This window comes from Cucurbita pepo, chromosome LG05 (genome assembly GCF_002806865.2).
Source record: "Cucurbita pepo subsp. pepo cultivar mu-cu-16 chromosome LG05, ASM280686v2, whole genome shotgun sequence".
NCBI classification, from domain to species: Eukaryota; Viridiplantae; Streptophyta; class Magnoliopsida; order Cucurbitales; family Cucurbitaceae; genus Cucurbita; species Cucurbita pepo.
Genome location: NC_036642.1, coordinates 5,827,336 through 5,848,550, shown reverse-complemented (window position 1 = coordinate 5,848,550; position 21,215 = coordinate 5,827,336). Strand labels below are relative to the sequence as shown.

The 21,215-nt window shown below is 34.8% G+C and overlaps 4 protein-coding genes across 10 annotated transcripts; 2 read left to right on the top strand and 2 right to left on the bottom strand.

Annotated features, from left to right (window-relative positions):
* Positions 1-3,312: 3,312 nt before the first annotated feature.
* On the top strand, positions 3,313-7,255 carry LOC111794404 (receptor-like protein kinase HERK 1). The gene is made up of 2 exons (XM_023676387.1): positions 3,313-6,699; positions 6,805-7,255. Exon 1 carries the CDS (start codon positions 4,108-4,110, stop codon positions 6,622-6,624), a length of 2,517 nt encoding a protein of 838 aa, XP_023532155.1. The 5' UTR covers positions 3,313-4,107; the 3' UTR covers positions 6,625-6,699; positions 6,805-7,255.
* Positions 7,256-10,046: 2,791 nt separating this feature from the next.
* On the bottom strand, positions 10,047-10,718 carry LOC111794509. The gene has a single exon (XM_023676550.1). It carries the CDS (start codon positions 10,666-10,668, stop codon positions 10,210-10,212), a length of 459 nt encoding a protein of 152 aa, XP_023532318.1. The 5' UTR covers positions 10,669-10,718; the 3' UTR covers positions 10,047-10,209.
* Positions 10,719-12,916: 2,198 nt separating this feature from the next.
* On the top strand, positions 12,917-18,521 carry LOC111794415. 6 transcript variants are annotated; one of them, XM_023676408.1, is made up of 8 exons: positions 12,917-13,430; positions 13,690-13,723; positions 13,893-13,930; positions 14,271-14,425; positions 14,520-15,583; positions 15,810-15,988; positions 16,200-16,324; positions 18,433-18,521. In XM_023676408.1, the coding sequence occupies exons 1-7, from the start codon at positions 13,011-13,013 to the stop codon at positions 16,251-16,253; spliced, it is 1,944 nt and encodes a 647-aa protein (XP_023532176.1). In that variant the 5' UTR covers positions 12,917-13,010; the 3' UTR covers positions 16,254-16,324; positions 18,433-18,521. The 6 variants fall into 6 exon arrangements, with proteins under 6 accessions (XP_023532176.1, XP_023532172.1, XP_023532174.1 ...); XM_023676404.1 differs by having other exon boundaries at positions 13,646-13,723; positions 13,850-13,930; XM_023676410.1 differs by having other exon boundaries at positions 13,271-13,430; positions 13,850-13,930.
* Positions 16,951-20,355, bottom strand: LOC111794487 (two-component response regulator-like PRR1). Of its 2 annotated transcripts, none has more exons than XM_023676523.1 (3): positions 19,978-20,355; positions 19,452-19,610; positions 16,951-17,374 (listed from the first exon to the last, which is right to left on the bottom strand). In XM_023676523.1, exons 1-3 carry the CDS (start codon positions 20,311-20,313, stop codon positions 17,165-17,167), a joined length of 705 nt encoding a protein of 234 aa, XP_023532291.1. In that variant the 5' UTR covers positions 20,314-20,355; the 3' UTR covers positions 16,951-17,164. The 2 variants fall into 2 exon arrangements, with proteins under 2 accessions (XP_023532291.1, XP_023532290.1); XM_023676522.1 differs by lacking the exons at positions 19,452-19,610; positions 19,978-20,355 and adding exons at positions 17,925-18,083; positions 18,451-18,828.
* Positions 20,356-21,215: the final 860 nt, after the last annotated feature.

Here is a 21,215-nt window from a genome sequence, read left to right as displayed (position 1 = left end):
TACTCTCATAATTTATACTATGCTTAAAAAACTAACCATGAAATTTTAAAAGTAACATTAACATCGTTTACCTTTATTAAAAAGTAGGTTAAAAACGTCAATATATGGATGAAAACTGTCTATCGATACTTCATAGATTATCTTCAAACTTTTCAATATTATTTTTGAAATGTTGTACTAACGGTCAGGGTACTTTTTAAATTGAACGGTAATTTTTTAGACTTGTTTGAATGTATGTACTATCAAAACGGTTAAAAATTTAGTAGTATTTTTTAAGTAAATATAAAATTCAAGTGTATTTTTATTAATTTAACATTTATATAATAAGACGGCTCCAATATAATTATCAAAGTCAATTCAATTAAGCTTTATAGGTATTCCTATTTAGGTATAAATAGTATGCATTTTCTCGTATATGTCTATTTCACCTAGCTTCATTCTAAGATAATGGTTAAATTGTTTATGACTTTGGTGAGTATCGAAACTTATTCAACGTGGAAGTTTACTACCTTAGAACAGTTATAGTTACAATCGCCGCGCACCAGGGCTTTGATCGTTGGTTTTTCTATCATCATATCACCAACTTCCTTGACCTTTCGATGCTGGGCAAGCATCGACCCTCATACATGATCTTAAGACTTTGCAAAAATCTGTGTATTTGGTAAACAATCACCCCCGCCTAGTCACTACACGTGAAAAATAGAGAGAGTTGTAATCTCTTAACACGTGAAGGTTTTGGGTACAGGTGCCATTTGTTGAAGGTCACTCGAGCTTCCATTTTCAAGTACAATCCTCTCACTCGGGATCCTCTCCCTTGCAACTTTCAATCAACTTCAAAGCTCGATTAAGGATGGACAACATAAATATTATTATTATTATTATTATTTTCATTTTTCAACATGCATTTAATAATTTAAAACCACCGTCAGTTGCGCTATATTTTTCTACGCTTTGAATAATTAATAAAAAGAAAAGAAAAAAAAAAAGTAAATACAAAAGAAAGAATAAATGTCCATTTTGGAAAGACATGATGTATGGCGCAACTCCCACCAGCTGCCCAAAATGGTTGATTTTTTTCATAAGGCGTTGAAGTTTTGGACATGTAAGTCCTCGTCATGTTTTTCTTTCGAGCGGATTCGTCAGCTTTACACGAACAGCTGCAGACATTTGTGTTCTTGTTATCACTATGAATGATGTCGGTACATGAGTCTGGTTGGAAGTGAAGTTCACCGCCATTGTAAATTAAAATAGACACTATTTATTAGCGGTGGGTTACAATTACAGATAATTTATGTTTGTTACAAATAATTATGATAATTAGAATATTTTTTTTCTCTCGAGATCTTCCAGAGATGTACCGCATATAAATGAAATGAGTTATACACGAACGCTAATTTCATTAGCGTAGCAGGAATTTTAAGGATTTTAAAGAATATACTTTGAATATTTATTATATTAAGAAAGCGTGTTGGGTGGTAATGCAATTAAAAAACACAATAGTGGAAAAATTAGCTTAAAAAAAATTAAAAGCCACGTGTATATTTTAATATCTACGTGGTCTAGTTGGGGTAGGTTGGCAACTTACTCCAACTTATAGTAAATGATTAATCTATTAAAACAATTAATAAAAAATTTAATTGCACAATATATAAAGATATTATTAATTATAAATACGATTTCTTTATTATGAAATTATAAATTGTCATTTTTTTTTTTTCTACGTATTTTTTTAAATATATTTTTAGTTGATTATTTTAAACCCATTTTGACTTCTTGAAAATGGATATTTAAGGTAATAAATAAAAAAAAATATTTAGTTATAAGAAAATAATTTTAAATTAATAAATATTTCTATAGGAAATTTGATTTTTTTTTTAATTATTAAAAATACTTTTTAATGAGTTATTCCAAACATGGCTTACATGTTGTTTCGTCCAATGGTTTTATTGTTTTTGGTCTTATGTCAAAATTTTGTGACGTTTTATTTCCACGTATTAATAGTTATTTATAGGAAAAAATAAATAAATGGATAAAATAAAATATTTATTTAAAGTATAAATGTTGGATTGAGTTCTAGCTTGCCTTTTATCTAGCCAAACAATTAATTGTGGCATGTTCGTATTTGCGGTCAATAATAACACGAGCTTATATATGAGATAAGGCAACCCTAATCCTCAGCCCAACGATCCAAGTTTTTGTTGAAGCAACAACCTTTGAATCAAAGTAATTAACACCTCCATTTGGATTAACCAAGAGATAAAACTAGAATTAGATTACGATCGAAGATACAAAAGCAAGATTTGGAAACCTTGTTCTAAATTGAGTCCCTCCACCATCTAACTTATCAAGGCTTGATTGAATGGCTGGAGTGCAATTCTACCACAAGAATGGGTTGAAACTTATAAATGGCAAATATGATGCTGTATTTGTAAGGGAAATGTCTTAATTTGAGATCCGAATTACATTCATCCACCCATCTGAATTTTACATAACATATTGGGTATTTATAGTCTCCCGACAAAAGACTGTTTGTGGACGAGATTTATTCCCGATCCCCTTTAATCTCCGCAAAGAATAAGTCAAATTGACCATTTGACTCTAACATAATTTATGAAATTAAACATAGTTCTTCTTGACTAATGCAACAGGTTTGAAATCAATTGAGCCTTCAGCCCATAGGGCTTTGAATTCTGTTGTTGACATATTTTTTTGAATCTTCTTGCCAATAGATCAATTTGGAACACCGTGATTGTTATCAACACGTCCATACTACCAACATATTAGAACTATAAGCCTCTAATTTTTAAATGTATAAGAGATCGAACAAACTCTACTTAGTTCGAAAAAGTCTTTTCTCACTAAGTGGAAAACACATGTGCTAATTGTCACAGTCATACTTGTCAAATGTATGTTGTCTATTGCTACATATTGGATATCTCGACCGTGTTTGTTTAGGACGTGTTGTCTGAGCTAAAATGCCAAAAAAATGTACTGTAGAGGGATATGATTAGTTGTTACTTTTTCGCCAAGAGTTCTATGCTATCAAACCCGTTGTTATTAACTAATCGCTTTTAGCTTATAATATTGTCTTCGACATATTTCTTAGCTCACGTTTTCTAATACAGTTTTTTGAGACATGACTTGAGTTTCGAGCCTGTGTCGATGTTGTCCATGAAGTCTAAATTTCTCATAACTAACTTAGTCAGTGGGTTATAACCTTGGTTCGGAAAATATGAGGATTTGGCTTGTGTGGTCATCAATACAGCTTGAATATCAAAAAGAACTCGGACCCAAAGAACCGAATAATCCATGTGCTCCCAAATGACTGCCTCGTGATGGACGGCTCAACCTCTGTTCTTGAGCGCTCAATTTTTTAACAAAATTGCTTCGGATCGAATTTCTTGACCATAGCACGCTGCCAAATGCCGATCTTATTTTAAGCTTAATTTAATTTCTGCTTTTCATTTCTCGTCAATTTCTCTTGTTCGTTTCTGAAATCAGTTCACCCAACTTCTGCAACTTCGTCTTTTCAATCACTAAATATCTTTCTGTTACTTTTCAATCCCGCCATTAAAGCCCTACTGTTGTTCTTCCATTTCTCTGCGTTCATTTTACCTCTTTATTGTCACTTTCTTACCTTCAGGGATGAACTTCATTATTTTGGATTTTGCCAGAACGAAGTCAGCTGTCTGAGAACTTGGCTGTCTCTTTCCGCGTTCTAGCTCGCTTTCTCCTCTGAGATTCTTCATTGTTCTTTTGTTTTTGTTCTGCTCTTATCGCAAGTAGTAATGGAAGGGTATCTATCTGCTTTTAAACCTACAACTTCGACCCAGTTGGTGGTTTTTCAGATTTATTGTACTTTGATTCACTGTTGCTTCTCTGTTTGCTTCAGATTTGCCTCCTGCTGAGGAATATACATCTGGTTCTATCACTATTTGGATTTTTTATGATAAACAAAGTGCTAATTTCTCGGTCGTTTTCTTGGATTCTGATTGAAAACGCATTCTATTGATTGTTCTTCCATTGTAAACCCTAGTTTCAAAAGTTGTTTCGAATCAGGTTCTGTTTCTGGTCCTTTTTCTCGATTAGCTATTGAAACTTGTAGCGATGGATTGTAGAAGAAGATTTGGATTACTCCTCTGGGGTGGTTTGTTGATTTCGTTTTTTCCTTACATTTCTTGTTTGTTTAATCCGGTAGATAATTATCTCATTGACTGTGGATCTTCCGGGAATGTGTCTGTGGGTAACCGTGTTTTCATGGCCGATAATTTGGCTTCAAATTTTCTTTCCACTCCAGAAACCATTTCGGCTAATACATCTTCAGTTCCTGCCTCGTCTTCTAATGATTCAGCGCTGTTCGAAACTGCTAGAATCTTTACTGGAACATCAAAATTCACGTTTCCAATACAGAAAACCGGAAGGCATTGGATCCGCCTCTATTTCTATCCATTTGTGTTTTCTAGCTTCAATATGAGTGCTGCAAATTTTAGTGTTTCAACTCAAAACTTTGTTCTGCTGAGAGATTTGGTTGTAGAGAAGGATCCCATAGTCAAAGAATTCTCTGTGGATGTGAAATCAGATACTCTTGAAGTTATCTTTGCTCCTGTTATTGGCTCCATTGCATATGTGAACGCCATTGAAGTTGTCTCTGTTCCTGACATTCTCATTGTTGATGAAGCCACTTTGTTAGAACCATCTGGTAAATTTCAAGGGCTGACTACTCTAGCATATGAGACTGTTGCTAGAGTTAATGTGGGTGGCCCAAAAGTTGCTCCTGATAAAGATCCTCTTACACGGAATTGGGTTTCTGATGGAAGCTTTCTAGTAAATAAGAATTCTGCAACAAGTTTCTCGAACATTCCCGCTGTTAAATACAGCCCTGAAGGCGCAGCGCCGGAGATCGCTCCAAATGTTGTCTATGGTACTCTCATGGAGATGAACTCGAAGGACAATCCAAACAGCAACTTCAATGTGACATGGAGGTTTAAAGTTGATCCTGAGTTTCAGTACCTTGTTCGGTTTCACTTCTGTGACATTGTGAGCAAATCTCTACACCAACTTTATTTCAATGTTTATGTTGACTCGTGGCTGGTTGTTCGGGATCTGGATCTTAGTGTTCGACTTTCTAATGCTCTGGGCACTCCATACTATATGGACTCTGTTACAGGATTGATCAAGAATGACATACTTCTTGTGAGTATTGGCCCAGCAAACTTAGCCAATGTGTATCCAAATGCCATTCTAAATGGTCTGGAAATCATGAAAATGAGCAACTCTGTTGGCAGTCTCAGCGGGGAAGACTCTGTAATTAGTTTTCCAGGCTCGACTTCTTCAAATAAGCATGTTGGCGTCATTATCGGTGTGGTTATTGGGGCATTTGTTGCAGCTATATTGGTTGGCGTTCTTTTCGTGCTGTGCAGGCGAAAAAGAAAGGGAATGCATCAGGCCCCGACGAAATCATGGATTTCGATATCCACAGCTGGAGGAATGTCACACACTATGGGAAGTAAATACTCTAATGGCACGATCACAAGTGCTGCTTCCAACTACGGGTATCGAATACCTTTTGCAACAGTTCAAGAGGCTACAAATAACTTCGATGAGAGCTGGGTTATTGGTATTGGCGGGTTCGGGAAAGTATACAAGGGAGTTTTGAATGATGGCACCAAAATTGCTGCAAAGAGGGGTAATCCGCGTTCCCAACAAGGATTGGCCGAGTTTCAAACTGAAATCGAGATGCTGTCACAGTTTCGTCATCGTCATCTCGTTTCATTGATTGGTTACTGTGATGAGAGGAATGAGATGATACTGATTTATGAGTACATGGAACAAGGCACCCTGAAGAGTCATCTATATGGTTCTGATTTTCCTAGTTTGAGCTGGAAAGAGAGACTTGAGGTCTGCATTGGAGCCGCTAGAGGACTTCATTACCTCCATACTGGCTATGCCAAACCGGTTATTCATCGTGACGTGAAGTCCGCTAATATTTTACTCGACGAAAACCTCATGGCGAAGGTTGCAGACTTTGGGCTTTCGAAGACGGGTCCTGATCTAGACCAAACCCATGTCAGTACTGCTGTGAAAGGGAGTTTTGGGTACCTTGATCCTGAATATTTCAGGAGGCAACAACTGACAGAGAAATCAGATGTTTATTCATTTGGAGTTGTTTTGTTTGAAGTTCTTTGTGCAAGACCTGTCATAGATCCAACCCTTCCTAGAGAAATGGTAAACTTAGCTGAATGGGCAATGAAATGGCAGAAGAAAGGGCAGTTGGATCAAATCATTGATTCTACTCTTGTAGGTAAAATTAGAGCAACTTCTCTTAGGAAGTTTGGTGAAACTGCTGAAAAATGCTTGGCTGACTATGGAGTCGACCGGCCATCCATGGGAGACGTCTTGTGGAACTTGGAGTATGCTCTTCAGCTACAAGAAGCCATTATCGAAGTCGATCCAGAAGATAACAGTACTAATATGATCGGCGAGCTCTCTCCTCAAATTAACAACTTCAATGATATCGAAACAGGTGCTTCTGCTACACAGTTCAACGTTCCGGGCGTGGATGATCTTTCTGGAGTTTCCATGAGTAGGGTGTTCTCTCAGCTCGTGAAATCTGAGGGTCGATGACCCGATGTCGCTGCAGCATTAGGCCGATGCAGCTGAATATGTGGCGTTGGCGTTCTGTATACTTCAGGCAACGACGTAGGCACACACCCTTTTAGAGAATGTTCCTTGCTTCATTGTATATGAACAGGACAATCTCTAGTTGTGTTTCTTCACATTTATTAGCCATTTTTTCTCTTGCAGAGGGAGGAGCCAAACTACATGTGTAACATACTAGGTTCTTCTCTTGTACAGAAGGGGCTGTGCTGGTGAGTCTCTGCAATATCTATCAAACTTGTTACCACTTCAACCAACTACATCGAACAAGGTAGTTCGCATCTCCGTTACCGATTGATTTTGATTTGCATCCCTTCATCGAACATATTCGTTTTTGTCGTCGTTTCATGTTTGTCTAGAATCATTAGACATTTAGTCTTGTTATTCTTTTTAGTCAGCTAACATCTCGTCAATGACCATGGTGTGTCGTTTTTTCCTAAACTTCCCGATCTCCGTAGGTAGCGGTGTCGAGGCTTCGTTGTGTTTAGCTCTGAATCTTTTCATGGAACATGTGTTTGCTGCAATTTAGATCCATTTTTCATCTGGATATTGTTTTCTTTCAACTATGTAATGAACTGCCATACATTGTTGTCTTTCATGTTTCAATGTCTCTTAATTGTTGTTTATCAGTTCGAATCCATTCGATTCCCGAGTCGGTCAAAGAATCTATACAATATTCGAAAGTTTGAGGATTAAATTTACTCAATAGTTGTAAACTTGTACATAGAATAATTTGAGTAGCATGCTTTTGTAAATGCTTTGTTGGCTTCTTCAAGGCGTATGAAGTGATAAAAAAGACATGTTTGGCACCCACATGCCCCATTACCAACTAATAAAGAACTAAACAAATTTGATTGATTGACCTAAAAATTAGATTCGTTTCTCAATTTGAACCATAAAATAAGCTCATCTAACCTTCTCGTAACCCTCGCAACTTTTCTTCTTCCCCAATGGGTCGACGCCCTTTCTACAGGTAACAATCTTATTTAGATACGGACAGATTTTGAAAATTAAAGTAGAAGATTGAATTGTTGTTTACTCTAAGCCACACGTGTCACTTCTGGAAATCATAAACCTTAAGTTCGATTAAATACAATACAAAATGAAAAAAAAAAAAAACAGGTATGAAAAGTACCGATCGAAAGTAAGATTTAAACGTAATATAAAAGGAATAAAATATGAGATGAGTCGATACCGTGTCACTGCGACGAGATTATATTATATTATAAAAATATATGTAGGTAAGGAGTAAAATATAACGAAAAGGGGCAAGGAATGAGAATGAATGATGGGAGATGAAAAAAATAATGTTTAATGTGATGCTTTAAACTCATGACCAGAAATGATAGCAGATTGCGTGCAATGAGGCGCTTAATTACATTAGAATGCCAGTGGAGCCATGTCCCACCGCACAGCCCGACACCACAGACAAAGCTTGGACCTTCAAAATCATTCCTTGCCGACATGCCCTTTCCCCCAAAACCCTAATTAAACACCAACTTTTAATTCCAATCGTATTTCTAATTAGACTAAAACTTTGGCCCGTTACGCATTGTCATCAGTCTCACGATTTTAATACGTGTTTGCTCAGAAGAAGTTTTTACACTCTTATAAGAAATGTTTAGTTCTTCTCTCCAACTAATGTGAGATCTCACAATCCACTCCCTTTGGAGATCCAGCGTCCTTGCTGGCACACCGCTCAATATCTTACTCTGATATCACTTGTAACAACTCACGCCCACTCTAGCATGTATTGTCCGCTTTGGCCGTCAACATCGTGATTTTAAAACGCATATATCAGGAAGAGGTTTTCACACTTTTAGAAAGAATGTTTCATTCTGTTCTTCAACCGGTACAGGATCTCACACTGTTTAAAGTTTAGGGAGTTGAAAGTTTAAAGACTTATTCGATACATTATTGTTCGTAGGTTCAAATAAGTTGATTTTGGTTGTAATTAACACAAATAAACAATAATTTTATAAAATTGTTTCATAAATTTTGATGGTTGTGTGAAGCTAATGAGTTGATAAGTTTGTTGCAATAATTTAAAATAGAATTTATTTTCACCTAATTTTGTTAATTAAATTTTATATATTAAAAAGAAAAAACATAGTTTTAATTATCAGAATTAAAAGGGTTATTGGGTTTTTATTTTGAAAATTGGATTTATTGTCTCACCATTTTCGAGAAGGGTTTCTTATCTTTCATTATCCAAATTTGAAAAGACAAGTTTCTAAAATTAATTTTTGTAATTTTCAAAATTTGGCTTCAATTTTAAAACCACATTTATAAAAAATAGGTAAGAAAATAAATAAATTCACAAATAGTATTTATAAAAACATAAAATTAAAAGCCACCAATCAAATAGTTTCTGAATTTTAATATATAATTAATTCTTACAAAAAAAAAAAAAAAAAAAAAAAGTTTTTAAGCTTAAAAAAATAAATTATTTCCAAAATTTAAAAATATTTGAAAAAGTAAAGACAAAATAAAGAAAGTATTTAATAAATTTTAATGAAAGCGATTTAAAAATAGTCAAAAGTTGATTTTTGAATTTAAAATTTTTCAAAATCATTAAAATTTGAATATTTATGACGGAATAAATGAGCTTTAAAAGTTTAAATCTAAACAGATTTTTAAATAATTTAAAATATATTTTAGAATAATTTTGAAGATTTAAAAATCAATCTAATTTAATAGAATAATTATGGGATTTTGCAGATTTTTAATTAATTATATTTCTATTCTGTTTTTCCAATAGGAAAGAGATTGAGCCACTCACCAATGTCAGCTTTTTCTATGTAATTTTCTGATTCCCAATATTCTTAAGGAATCTTTTAATTTCCCAATATTCATTTTTTTTTATTTTTTTTTTATTTTTTCTATATTTTTTCAAATCAAACAACCATGCAACTTTTTATACCAATTTCGGATTTTTTTAATTAAATATTTAATTTCCCAATATTCAAAATTTTGTTTTTTTATTTTTTATTTCAAATCAAACAAGCATACAACTTTTTATACCAATTTTGAGATATTTTTAATTAAATCTTTTAATTTTCCAATATATATATATTTCAAATCAAACACGCATACAATTTTTTATACCAATTTTGAGAAATTTTTTAAATAAAATATTTTAGGTTTTCTCCCAATTTTGGGTCTAATAAGATTTGAAATATTAATTTTTATTAGATATAAAATTAAAGCTTTAAATTTACAATTTAATTTTAAAAGTTTTATTAAAGATATTTTAGAATATATCATGGGATATGAGATTATGGAAAATATTAAAATTTACATTAAGGAAAGAAGAAAAAGAAAAAAAAAACCCTTATATATCATTATTGCAACACATATTTTTTTTTCTTTAATATGGAAACTATAAATAAAAAATATTATCTCTCTAAAAAAAGATTAAAATCCAATTTACATATTTTCCGTACACCAACAACATTCCTTCTTTGCTGAATCGGATGCCATTTAGACCAATGGGAACCAAAAAGAAGAAAAGAAAAAAAGAGAAAAATAAAGAAATTAAAATACTAATCGCTAATGGATCTCTCTGGCATTATCGGCCACGTCGACTTTAGCGGTACACGATAGCAACCGCCGGAAGACGGACGTCAAAGCGGCGCACGATAACTCCTTCGCCTTCTTCAGCGTCGAACACTTCCTGATCTTCTCAGACTCGTCCTCCTCCTCCGCCATGGCCTTCTTCTTCTTCTTCTTATTTCTCCGGCGAGAAACTTTCTGTCGCATTCCGACTTTGCCGAAGCACTTGTTCGTCTTCTCCGCCACGTTATCCTCTTCTCTGGAGAACGTGTAACTTCTGAGATACATCTGCCGGCAAGAGATGCTGTCGACGACGCGCGATGTTCGATTCAGTTTGGAACTGACGGATCGGATGAACTCGGCGTCGGATTCCGGCCACTTGTAGAGGTTTATGTAGGTCGGACGGACGGGGACTCGAGCGTCGTTGATGCAGTTCGATATGCAGACGGAGGCCATTGCGGATTTGGAGGTAAAGAAGAGTTTAGGGATTTGTGAAATTAGTTACGGTTTTATATTTTGAACTTATTTGAGAATTTTTAATTATAGGCAGGAAATTCGAACTTCGACAAGCTCCATGACTTCTGTTCCNTAATTTCCATTAAATTACATTTCCCTTTAAACTTTATTTTAAAATTATTTATCAAATATATTTTAAAAAAATTAAACCATAATTAGATATTTGAGTCAAACTAAAACTATAAAATTTATTTAAAGCAGTAATTATTAATTACGAAATAAAATTAATTTCAAAAAAATATTTACATGATTTGGAGTTTGACTTAGTCTTACTGACACGTAGGCACTCACATATTCAACAACTGTTATTTATTTTGCATTTAATTCTAAATTATAACCCTTTTTTCATTTGATTCTAAATTTATTAATATAATATAGAATTAAGGTAATTTTTTAAATTTAAGTTTTACTAGAAGCAGTTAAAAAGTTAAAAAGTAAAATTATAATTTTAGTAGGGGGAGTAGATTAAAAAAATAAAAAAATAAATAATAAGTGAAGAAGTTGCGAACATTTTAAGCAAAGGAGAATGAGTAGTCATAGGGAGTAATGATGGGAGTGTCTATGCTCTGTTTATGCTTTCATTTTCTTCATTTATACTTACAAATTATACCTATTGCTTTGCTTCTATGGAACCTCTCAATCAACTCCTACCAAACAACTTGGGCCTTCTTTTTTTTTTTTTTTTTTTTTTTTTTTTTANTTACGCTATTTTACACGGGTTGCTGGGGTTGGATCAATCGAGAGTAGAGAGCTTTTATACCAAATAAATCGAGTTTGGTTGAAAATTTGGACCTGCCTCGAGAATCAACTTTAATGTTTTGGCTCCTATATTTACATATAACTTAGATAGAAAGACCCAATGAAATTTCAGACTTGGGACTTTCCTACCCATATTAAGCAGATGGTGAAAAAGGGGGAAGACTGCCTTCTAGAGGGAGGAGGGACTCGAGCCATGTTGAGGATTGGGAGTCCTACATTAGCTAATTTAGAGAATGATCATGAGTTTATAAGCAAGGAATCTTATCTCCACTGGTATGACACATTTTGGGGAAGTCCAAAGCAAAGCCATAAGAGCTAATGCTCAATTTGGACAATATCATACTATTGTGTAGAGTCGTGATTTCTAACAAGCCATTGATGAGATAACACTTGTAGATGGTTTATATGGGCAGATATTGTCCGTTTTGACTCGTTATGTATCGCTGTCAGTCTCACAGTTTTAGAACGCGTATGTTAGAGAGAGGTTTCCACACCCTTATAAGGAATGTTTCATTTCGTTCTCCTATCTGACCGACGTGAGATCTCATAGTCCACCCCCTTGTCCTCGCTGACACACCGCATGGTGTTTGACTTTGATACAATGGGTAACAACACAAGCCACGAGTATCTGGTAAGTTGATAACACACTCAATTTCATATTATTTAAAGAAGAGTTAATATAATGGTTATAGAAGGGAGGGTTTTAATTATGTGACAGCACAAAAAAGGAGATTTATTAAATTTTGTTAAAAAAGTAAAGTTATTTTAATTATGGTAATGGGCCAATCTTATGTTACATTAGGAGCAAGCTTTACGTAGTAATACTAATAATTAGTTCAATTTCCATTGTAATAATTGGACACAAAATTGGGCATTTACCATCCTAATTAAATTTTATATATAAAAAAGAAGAAGTTAAATTACAATTTAATCCCTACACTTTCAAGTTAAAAATATTTAGAATTATTTTAAAATTAATTAATTTATTAAATATAACCTTTAATTTTATGTTTAATAATACATTAAATTTTTATTTTTTGTTTAGTAGGATTTTTATATTTTAAAGTTTTTCAATAAATAAAAAAATCTATTATATACAAAATTGAATTTATTAATAAAATAGAAAAAACCAAAGATTTATTAAATATTTTTAAAAATTTAAAATTTTTATTAGAAATAAAATTAAAAGTTTAAAAGTTTATTAATTTTTTTTAAAAGTGGGAGATAAATAGACTCCAACTTAATCATTACCATTTTTTTTTAATAATAAATTTTGTTTAGAATTGGGAATTTCGGGTCGGTATTTTTCTTGCAAGTCGGATCTCTCGAAGCCCAATCACAGATTGATTGGGCTTAAAATTCATATTGGGCCTATAAATTGGCCCAATTCCGATTTCTGAGTTTCGTTCACATCAGTTAAACCCTTCAGTTCGGGGGCGCCTCAACGATGGAGAGCGTTTCTTGAGTTCTTCCTGCTTAAACCCTGAGCTTCATCAGTTCAAAGCTGTCTCTCCTCCATCGCCATGGGTTTCTTCGATCTCAACATTCCTTACGATGAGCACTCGTCTTCATCTTCAATTAGGGTTAATCGCATCAAGATTGTGGCCAAACTGATGGAGCTAGGCTACTCCGGAATCGCCTACAATCGTACGATCAAAGGAGTGATGTCTGATAAGGACCGTTGTACTATTCCTCTCCTTAATGTTTCATCACTTCAAAGTATCCTTCCAACCTTCTCTGCCTCGTTGGAGTTCCACCGCAATCTTCTCGGCGTCCCGCGGTCCTCTCCTTTCCGTCAGTACACGCGTCTTACTATTTGTATCAATAGTTTGCAGGAGATTCTGGCAGTCAATTCTGGCAACCTCGTTCTGAAGACCTACGATTTGATTGCTGTGAAGCCTCTCAATCAGAATGCTTTTGAGCAGGCTTGTGAGAAATTGGAGGTTTGTCGGATTTATTTTTGTGTTTATTTTGTTTTGTTATTGTGAAATCTAGCAATTTGCTTAGATTATTCAATGATCTTGTTTGGAGTTGCGAGACAATACTACTTGCATAAGCTAGTAATCCTATTTGCATTTTTTTTTCCTAATTCGAACTTATCATACTTTCCATTGTCTTTCACAATTTAGTCATATTAACTGTGTTTTTCATCACGTAGATAGACATAATTGCAATTGATTTTGCGGAGAAACTGCCTTTCAGGTTGAAGCAAGGTCACATAAAATCTGCAATTCAGGTTTGTCAATTATTGATCTTTCGTGTTTTGTTTTACTTGAATTATTATGGCATAAATAAATGTATCATCCTTTTGATCAGTGGCGACTGACTTATATATTCTGGCAATGTTCTTTTTTTCTCACAGCGTGGAGTTTACTTTGAAATTATGTACTCTGATCTTCTTTCAGACGTTCATGCAAGGAGGCAAATGATATCTGCTACTAAGGTTAGAATAAAGCATCAAGGTTCTAGTTCATTCCCGGGGACAATATTGTGAAAGTTAGATGGCAAAAATCCATATCTGGACTACATGTGTCATACTTGCTTATTAATGCTTATTTTCGTGTCCAAAGTGTGTTCGGACAAATCTTTCTAATATTATGCTCCTCATAAAGAGGGTGTCCATAGAAAGCTGCAGTGGACAAGTGGTCTTCTAGAAGTGTTATGCTCTAGATCTTTGTATTATACTTGGTGTTATTTTCTTGTTTTTGTTTACGAATGACACTTATTTCTTATCGTGAGCGAGCTTGTGTTATCATCTGACCTTTAGCTTATTTAAATTTCAGGTCTTGGTGGATTGGACAAAAGGAAAGAATCTCATATTATCTAGTGCTGCCTCTTCTGTAAATGAAATTAGAGGACCTTTTGATGTTGCAAACTTGTCATCCTTGCTTGGTGTCTCTATGGAGCGAGCAAAAGCTGCTGTTTCAAAAAATTGTCGGTACGAGTCCTTGAAAAGAAGAATTAAAAAATATCTTGTAGTTTGAAAAAAATACCATGAATATTTACGAGTTTTCATATGTACTGCATTTCAGCAATCTTATAGCTAATGCTTTAAAGAGAAAGCAGTTCTACAAGGAGACGATTCGAGTTGAAAGGATATCATCAGATGATAAGTTAGATTCGAATGACCCTTGGTCAGTGGATTTGTTCAAATGGGATCCTATATCAAGTGGCGAAGGTGATTTGCTATTGGATGATATAGCAAAATCTTTTGCTGCCTCTAATACATCAAAAATTGTGAAAGCCATTGATTTCACTTCAGTCATTGACAACATGCCTCCACAAGGTTTTCTAGTCAAGAATGTGATATCAGGCTCTGAGGCAAAAGTGTCGTTGAATGATAACAGAGGCTCGTCGCATGTTGTTGATGCCATTGAGCCACCAATTGCAGTAAATGGAGTAATTCAACAGTCCTGTCCTCTTGATGGTAAACATTGTTCTACATCCGATCGTCAATGCTCTGGTGATGCAGGAAACGTTAGAAGTAATTCTGACGAAGACAAATGCACTGTCGAAGAAATTGTGCAGCCCAAGGCCTCAATGCAGGAAAAACCTATTGGAATGGACATTGATAATGTGCAACCACAAAACCCGCTACCCAGTAGCGAGTTAAATGTAGTATCCACAAATGTGTTCGTGCATTGTCCTACATCTACCAGAGATGTATTAGATGTTGTTTTAATAAATGATGGAAAAGAAACTTCTACAATGTCGGAGGATGTCGATTCTCATCGGAATGAGTATTGCTTAAGAAGTTCTGATACATTGTCTGGTTTAGAAAGTGTGTTGAGGGACAAAAGTTCAACTAATTTGGTTTCAGAAAATCAAAAGAATATGACTATGGTAATAGATGGTTCATTTACAGATGAAGAATGTTTAGTTGGTGCAAGACTTGGGGAGCCTATGGATGTAGCAGCAGTCGAGGATCGGGTTTCTCCTCTTAGTTCTTGTATGATTGATATAAAAGATGATTATTTGATCTCAATTCGACAACAAACATCTGAGGTGTTAGTGGAAGAGAAAAAAAGTGGAGAAACTGACCCTCAGATCAATCCTCCACCTCTAGATCAATCTATATCTGCCGTAATGTCAACAGGTACCTAATTCTCACTGAGGTTTAAGACATGGAGGCTCACTTTTATGTTGCAACTCCACAGATTATCACTCTTATACCCAACTCCTTTAGTTTGGGATACACTAACTAAAACCTCCATTTTGATTGAACCCTGTTTATATCCTATTTGATTCTGTTAACTATGAAAACCGAGTCAAGTTTCCATCAATTGCTTGATTTTTTTTTCTTTTGAAACTAATAAACGCAGGGACATGTCGTGCAAAACGAAAGAGACATCAACATCATCCTCCGCGGTTAACCAATCCTATGGTTTTCAAGAGAGTTCAGGAAACATATTCAGAGAAATACCGATCAAAACGGAGGAGACATCGACCAGCGCTATTGCTTCCATTCAAGCGCTTAATCAATCCTCTGTTCTTCAAGAAGGTCCGCAAAACTAAAAGCTAGCAGTAATATTTTCTTCGGTTTTACTCAATTGATATATTCAATTTTGTTTATAATAGCTGGATATACATTTTGCACCAATTAGTCTCGATGAATTATTCTTCACTATCGAGTTTCAAAAGGTTGCTCCTTTTTTCTCCTCAAAAAAATATTTGAGTGTTTAGGTGAAGAAGTTAGTTTGAGCTCATTACAGAGTCCAAACCAACTGGCCCACCGGGATCCAACTGTGTGGCTTGAGACTTCATGAATCTTCCTCACTGCTTGTGAAGCCGAACGGATGCATCATAGAATTTCATTGGTGGAAATGGAATCATACATGTGAGTATTTATTGCTTTGAATAGTGAACTAATAAATCATCCTATTTATGATATTATAGTACTTTTCAGTACATTTTTTTAAACAATATGGGTAGGAATCACAATCCTCCACGATTCAATCCTCCGCAATGGTATGATATTGTCCACTTTGAGCCTAAGCTCTCGTGGCTTTGCTTTGGGATTTTCCAAAATGCCTCGTACCAATGGAGATGTATTCCTTTACTTATAAACCCATGATCATTCCTAAAATTAGTCAACGTGGGACTCCCTCTCTACAATCCTCAACAAATATAGATATTTATCTATAAGTTTCTTTAATAGTGTACTGAATAAGCTAGGTAGCAACTTTTATTGAAGGACGTATAGAATAGAATATGGAAAGAACCTAATATTGTGAAGATGGCGACTGTCACCAAACTAAGTTGCAATCCCTTTTGTTGTTGTCTTACCAAATGACAATGACTGAAATTCTCTCCACCTTTTTGACTTATCTTGGCGTTTATCCCCAGCACTAAAACACACCTCGAATCAATCCCCCAAAACGGCCCGCCCAATCTTTCAGCCTGCCCATGTCCATCCCACTCTATGTCAAATCCTTATCACAAAAAAGATGAAAACGAGCTCCATTATCGATTAAATATTATAATTATTACCCTTCACCATTATTAATACAAATATAGTTAGAGCTAACTCAAACTTTGGGTTCCATACATAGAAAAAGAAAAGAGAGAGAGAAGCCTAAATAAGCAATGTAAAACTCTCACGCAACTGAAAGATGGTCAAAATGGAAGAGGCCGATTGCAACTAGAGCTACATTATTATTTTTTGCTTTTGAGAGATTCATGGAATAAGATTCGTAGAATATGCATCTACAAAGTACTTGATCCAATTATCATCACAATTTGCCTCTTCTTCTTCTTCTTCTCCTTGTTCTTCCTCTTGCCCATGACTCCATTGCACTGGATAATTCTTTGCAACGTCATCGTTGTACCTTGCAAATCGTCCTCTAATCCTTGGTCGACTATCGGCCAATGACTTCCTACAAGCATACTTCAAGAACACAAATAATATTATGAGAATTTTTGGAAAACAATGAGCCATATGAACAAAACCTACAAAATTATTATCATGGTGCGAAGATATAAAGTAGATTGATTGATTGATTGTTTGTCATTTGTGATTCAACAAATGTTTTCTTTGCTTTTTAGACCAATTTTGGGATAGTTTTAAAATCTTCCTTTTCCATGGTTACCATCCAAATAAAAAAGTGTAGTTTGAATGACAAAAGCAAAAAGATGAAGGATGAAATTGAAAACTATACGAACATTACTCAATAACTTTGCATAAATTACTTATTTTAGTGAAGAATCAAACTATATGCAGTTAAATTATTTGAATTATTATATTTATACTATAAAGTTAGAAATTATCTTTCCAATTACTAACTTTATGGTTGTTGGCATATAGAATCTATCAAATTATATGTAGGTACAATAAGAAATGAATTATTCTTTAGAATTATTTCATAATTTCAAGTAGGGTAAGATAAAGAAGAATATAAGAAAGAACAAAAAAAAAAAAAAAGAAAAAAAGAAAAAACCTTAATCTTCTTGTTGAAGTTCCTCTGGTTTCTTTTGCTCCTATACCTTTGAATTCTCTCCTTCTTCTCTTCTGGACTGTACCTACAAGCTCTGCTCATCCCTTCAATGGCGATGCTACTTTCACATGAAACTGGACTCTCTGCTCTCTGATTATTCCTCTGCCATACCCATTTTTATATTTATTACTCAAACCCCATTTAATCATTTATATATTAATTTAAAGAAAAAAAAAGAAAAACTCTTTGGGTTCTTGAAAAGCCAAGCTTTTTCAATGATCCTTTGCATGGAGGTTGAGCATCATAGTTGAATATTTCCATTAATAGGAGAAATTATTTGAAGAAAACTGAAATAATAATGTGACTTTTTGACTCATTTATTAAATGAAAAAGGACATGTGACGGCTCATTTTTTGGATTTTAAATTTTAGTATTGAATAAATTATTGTATTATTGGAAATAATCAACTGTTTCATGTTCTGGAATGATGTTTAATTGTGTCATCTTGAAGTGATGATAAACCTCTCACCTGAAAATCACCGGCGGGAAGGGATAGCTTGTGTAGGACGTTATCGGAGGAGAGCGGTGGTGGCGGTGGCGACGGCGACGAACCGGTTTGTTGAAGAAGGCCATTGGTTTTGAGATAAGGGTTGAGGAGGCTAAAAGTATGGTGAAATAGAATATTGTTAGTTGGTGGATGAATTGTTTGGGGTTGCGGCGGTGAAGTCAGTGAACCGTCGCCCCAGCTGTCGGGAAGTTCAGAGTTCCATTGCTTGATGGAGGAACCGGGTAACCAGTCAAAATCAACACCGGCGGTGTCGGTGGAGGAATGCGAGGCGGCGGAGAGAAAGTGGGAGATGGTCATTCTGACGGCGGCGCGTGAGTTTAAGAAAGAATAAGATCAGAGTGTGCGTGAAGGGGAAGGGGAGGCTCGAGAGAGTTGGAGATTGCAAATGCGCCATTGAGGGAGTACTTATGGTACCACCCGAGCTCGGATGATGACGTGGAATATGACGCAACGTATTTANCATATGAACAAAACCTACAAAATTATTATCATGGTGCGAAGATATAAAGTAGATTGATTGATTGATTGTTTGTCATTTGTGATTCAACAAATGTTTTCTTTGCTTTTTAGACCAATTTTGGGATAGTTTTAAAATCTTCCTTTTCCATGGTTACCATCCAAATAAAAAAGTGTAGTTTGAATGACAAAAGCAAAAAGATGAAGGATGAAATTGAAAACTATACGAACATTACTCAATAACTTTGCATAAATTACTTATTTTAGTGAAGAATCAAACTATATGCAGTTAAATTATTTGAATTATTATATTTATACTATAAAGTTAGAAATTATCTTTCCAATTACTAACTTTATGGTTGTTGGCATATAGAATCTATCAAATTATATGTAGGTACAATAAGAAATGAATTATTCTTTAGAATTATTTCATAATTTCAAGTAGGGTAAGATAAAGAAGAATATAAGAAAGAACAAAAAAAAAAAAAAAGAAAAAAAGAAAAAACCTTAATCTTCTTGTTGAAGTTCCTCTGGTTTCTTTTGCTCCTATACCTTTGAATTCTCTCCTTCTTCTCTTCTGGACTGTACCTACAAGCTCTGCTCATCCCTTCAATGGCGATGCTACTTTCACATGAAACTGGACTCTCTGCTCTCTGATTATTCCTCTGCCATACCCATTTTTATATTTATTACTCAAACCCCATTTAATCATTTATATATTAATTTAAAGAAAAAAAAAGAAAAACTCTTTGGGTTCTTGAAAAGCCAAGCTTTTTCAATGATCCTTTGCATGGAGGTTGAGCATCATAGTTGAATATTTCCATTAATAGGAGAAATTATTTGAAGAAAACTGAAATAATAATGTGACTTTTTGACTCATTTATTAAATGAAAAAGGACATGTGACGGCTCATTTTTTGGATTTTAAATTTTAGTATTGAATAAATTATTGTATTATTGGAAATAATCAACTGTTTCATGTTCTGGAATGATGTTTAATTGTGTCATCTTGAAGTGATGATAAACCTCTCACCTGAAAATCACCGGCGGGAAGGGATAGCTTGTGTAGGACGTTATCGGAGGAGAGCGGTGGTGGCGGTGGCGACGGCGACGAACCGGTTTGTTGAAGAAGGCCATTGGTTTTGAGATAAGGGTTGAGGAGGCTAAAAGTATGGTGAAATAGAATATTGTTAGTTGGTGGATGAATTGTTTGGGGTTGCGGCGGTGAAGTCAGTGAACCGTCGCCCCAGCTGTCGGGAAGTTCAGAGTTCCATTGCTTGATGGAGGAACCGGGTAACCAGTCAAAATCAACACCGGCGGTGTCGGTGGAGGAATGCGAGGCGGCGGAGAGAAAGTGGGAGATGGTCATTCTGACGGCGGCGCGTGAGTTTAAGAAAGAATAAGATCAGAGTGTGCGTGAAGGGGAAGGGGAGGCTCGAGAGAGTTGGAGATTGCAAATGCGCCATTGAGGGAGTACTTATGGTACCACCCGAGCTCGGATGATGACGTGGAATATGACGCAACGTATTTATTATTATTATTATTATTATTATGAAAACCATATAATTCCCAAAAGCATGAACAAAAAAGTTCTTTTTGAATATGAATTGGTTTTTNTACTACAGAAAAATACTCTTTATTTTTTCAATACAAAAGCATTAACATTTAAACTTTGTGTATGTACCAATTAGGTTTAAAGGAATACATATTTTTCGGCAATCACCTTTTTCCCCGAGAAAATGCCATTAACATTAACGAAGGCGACTTCTACATGCTTTGTTCTCTCATAGAAGACGCTGTTCTCTCATAGAAGACGCGCTCAATCCGTTGCTTGTTGCTCCAACTTAGGAGTAGGGGCTTTAGAGCCTTTTTTCGATCGAAGGCTGCTATGCTAGTTGTAGGGATCCCGCACTTTACTAATAGTTTCGAAAGGAGAGGAAAATAGCTTGACCTCGTTCAATCAGGTCAGGGAATAGAGGAAAAGGTTCACATGGAAATAACTCAACTGGTTAACTTTGTTTAATTACTGGGTCTTGTAAGAAAAACGACAACCGATATACACATTTTGGAAATAACTCAACTAGTTAAAACGTACATCATTGATCAAAAGATCATATGTTTGAATTTGTTTTTGTTTTTGTTTATTTAATGGGTCTTACGAAGGAAGACGATACACCTGAAAATAACTCCATTAATTAAGACGTATCTCATTGATTAAAAGATCAGATGTTTGAATTTGTTTCGTATATGATTGATGGTGGGTCCTCATAA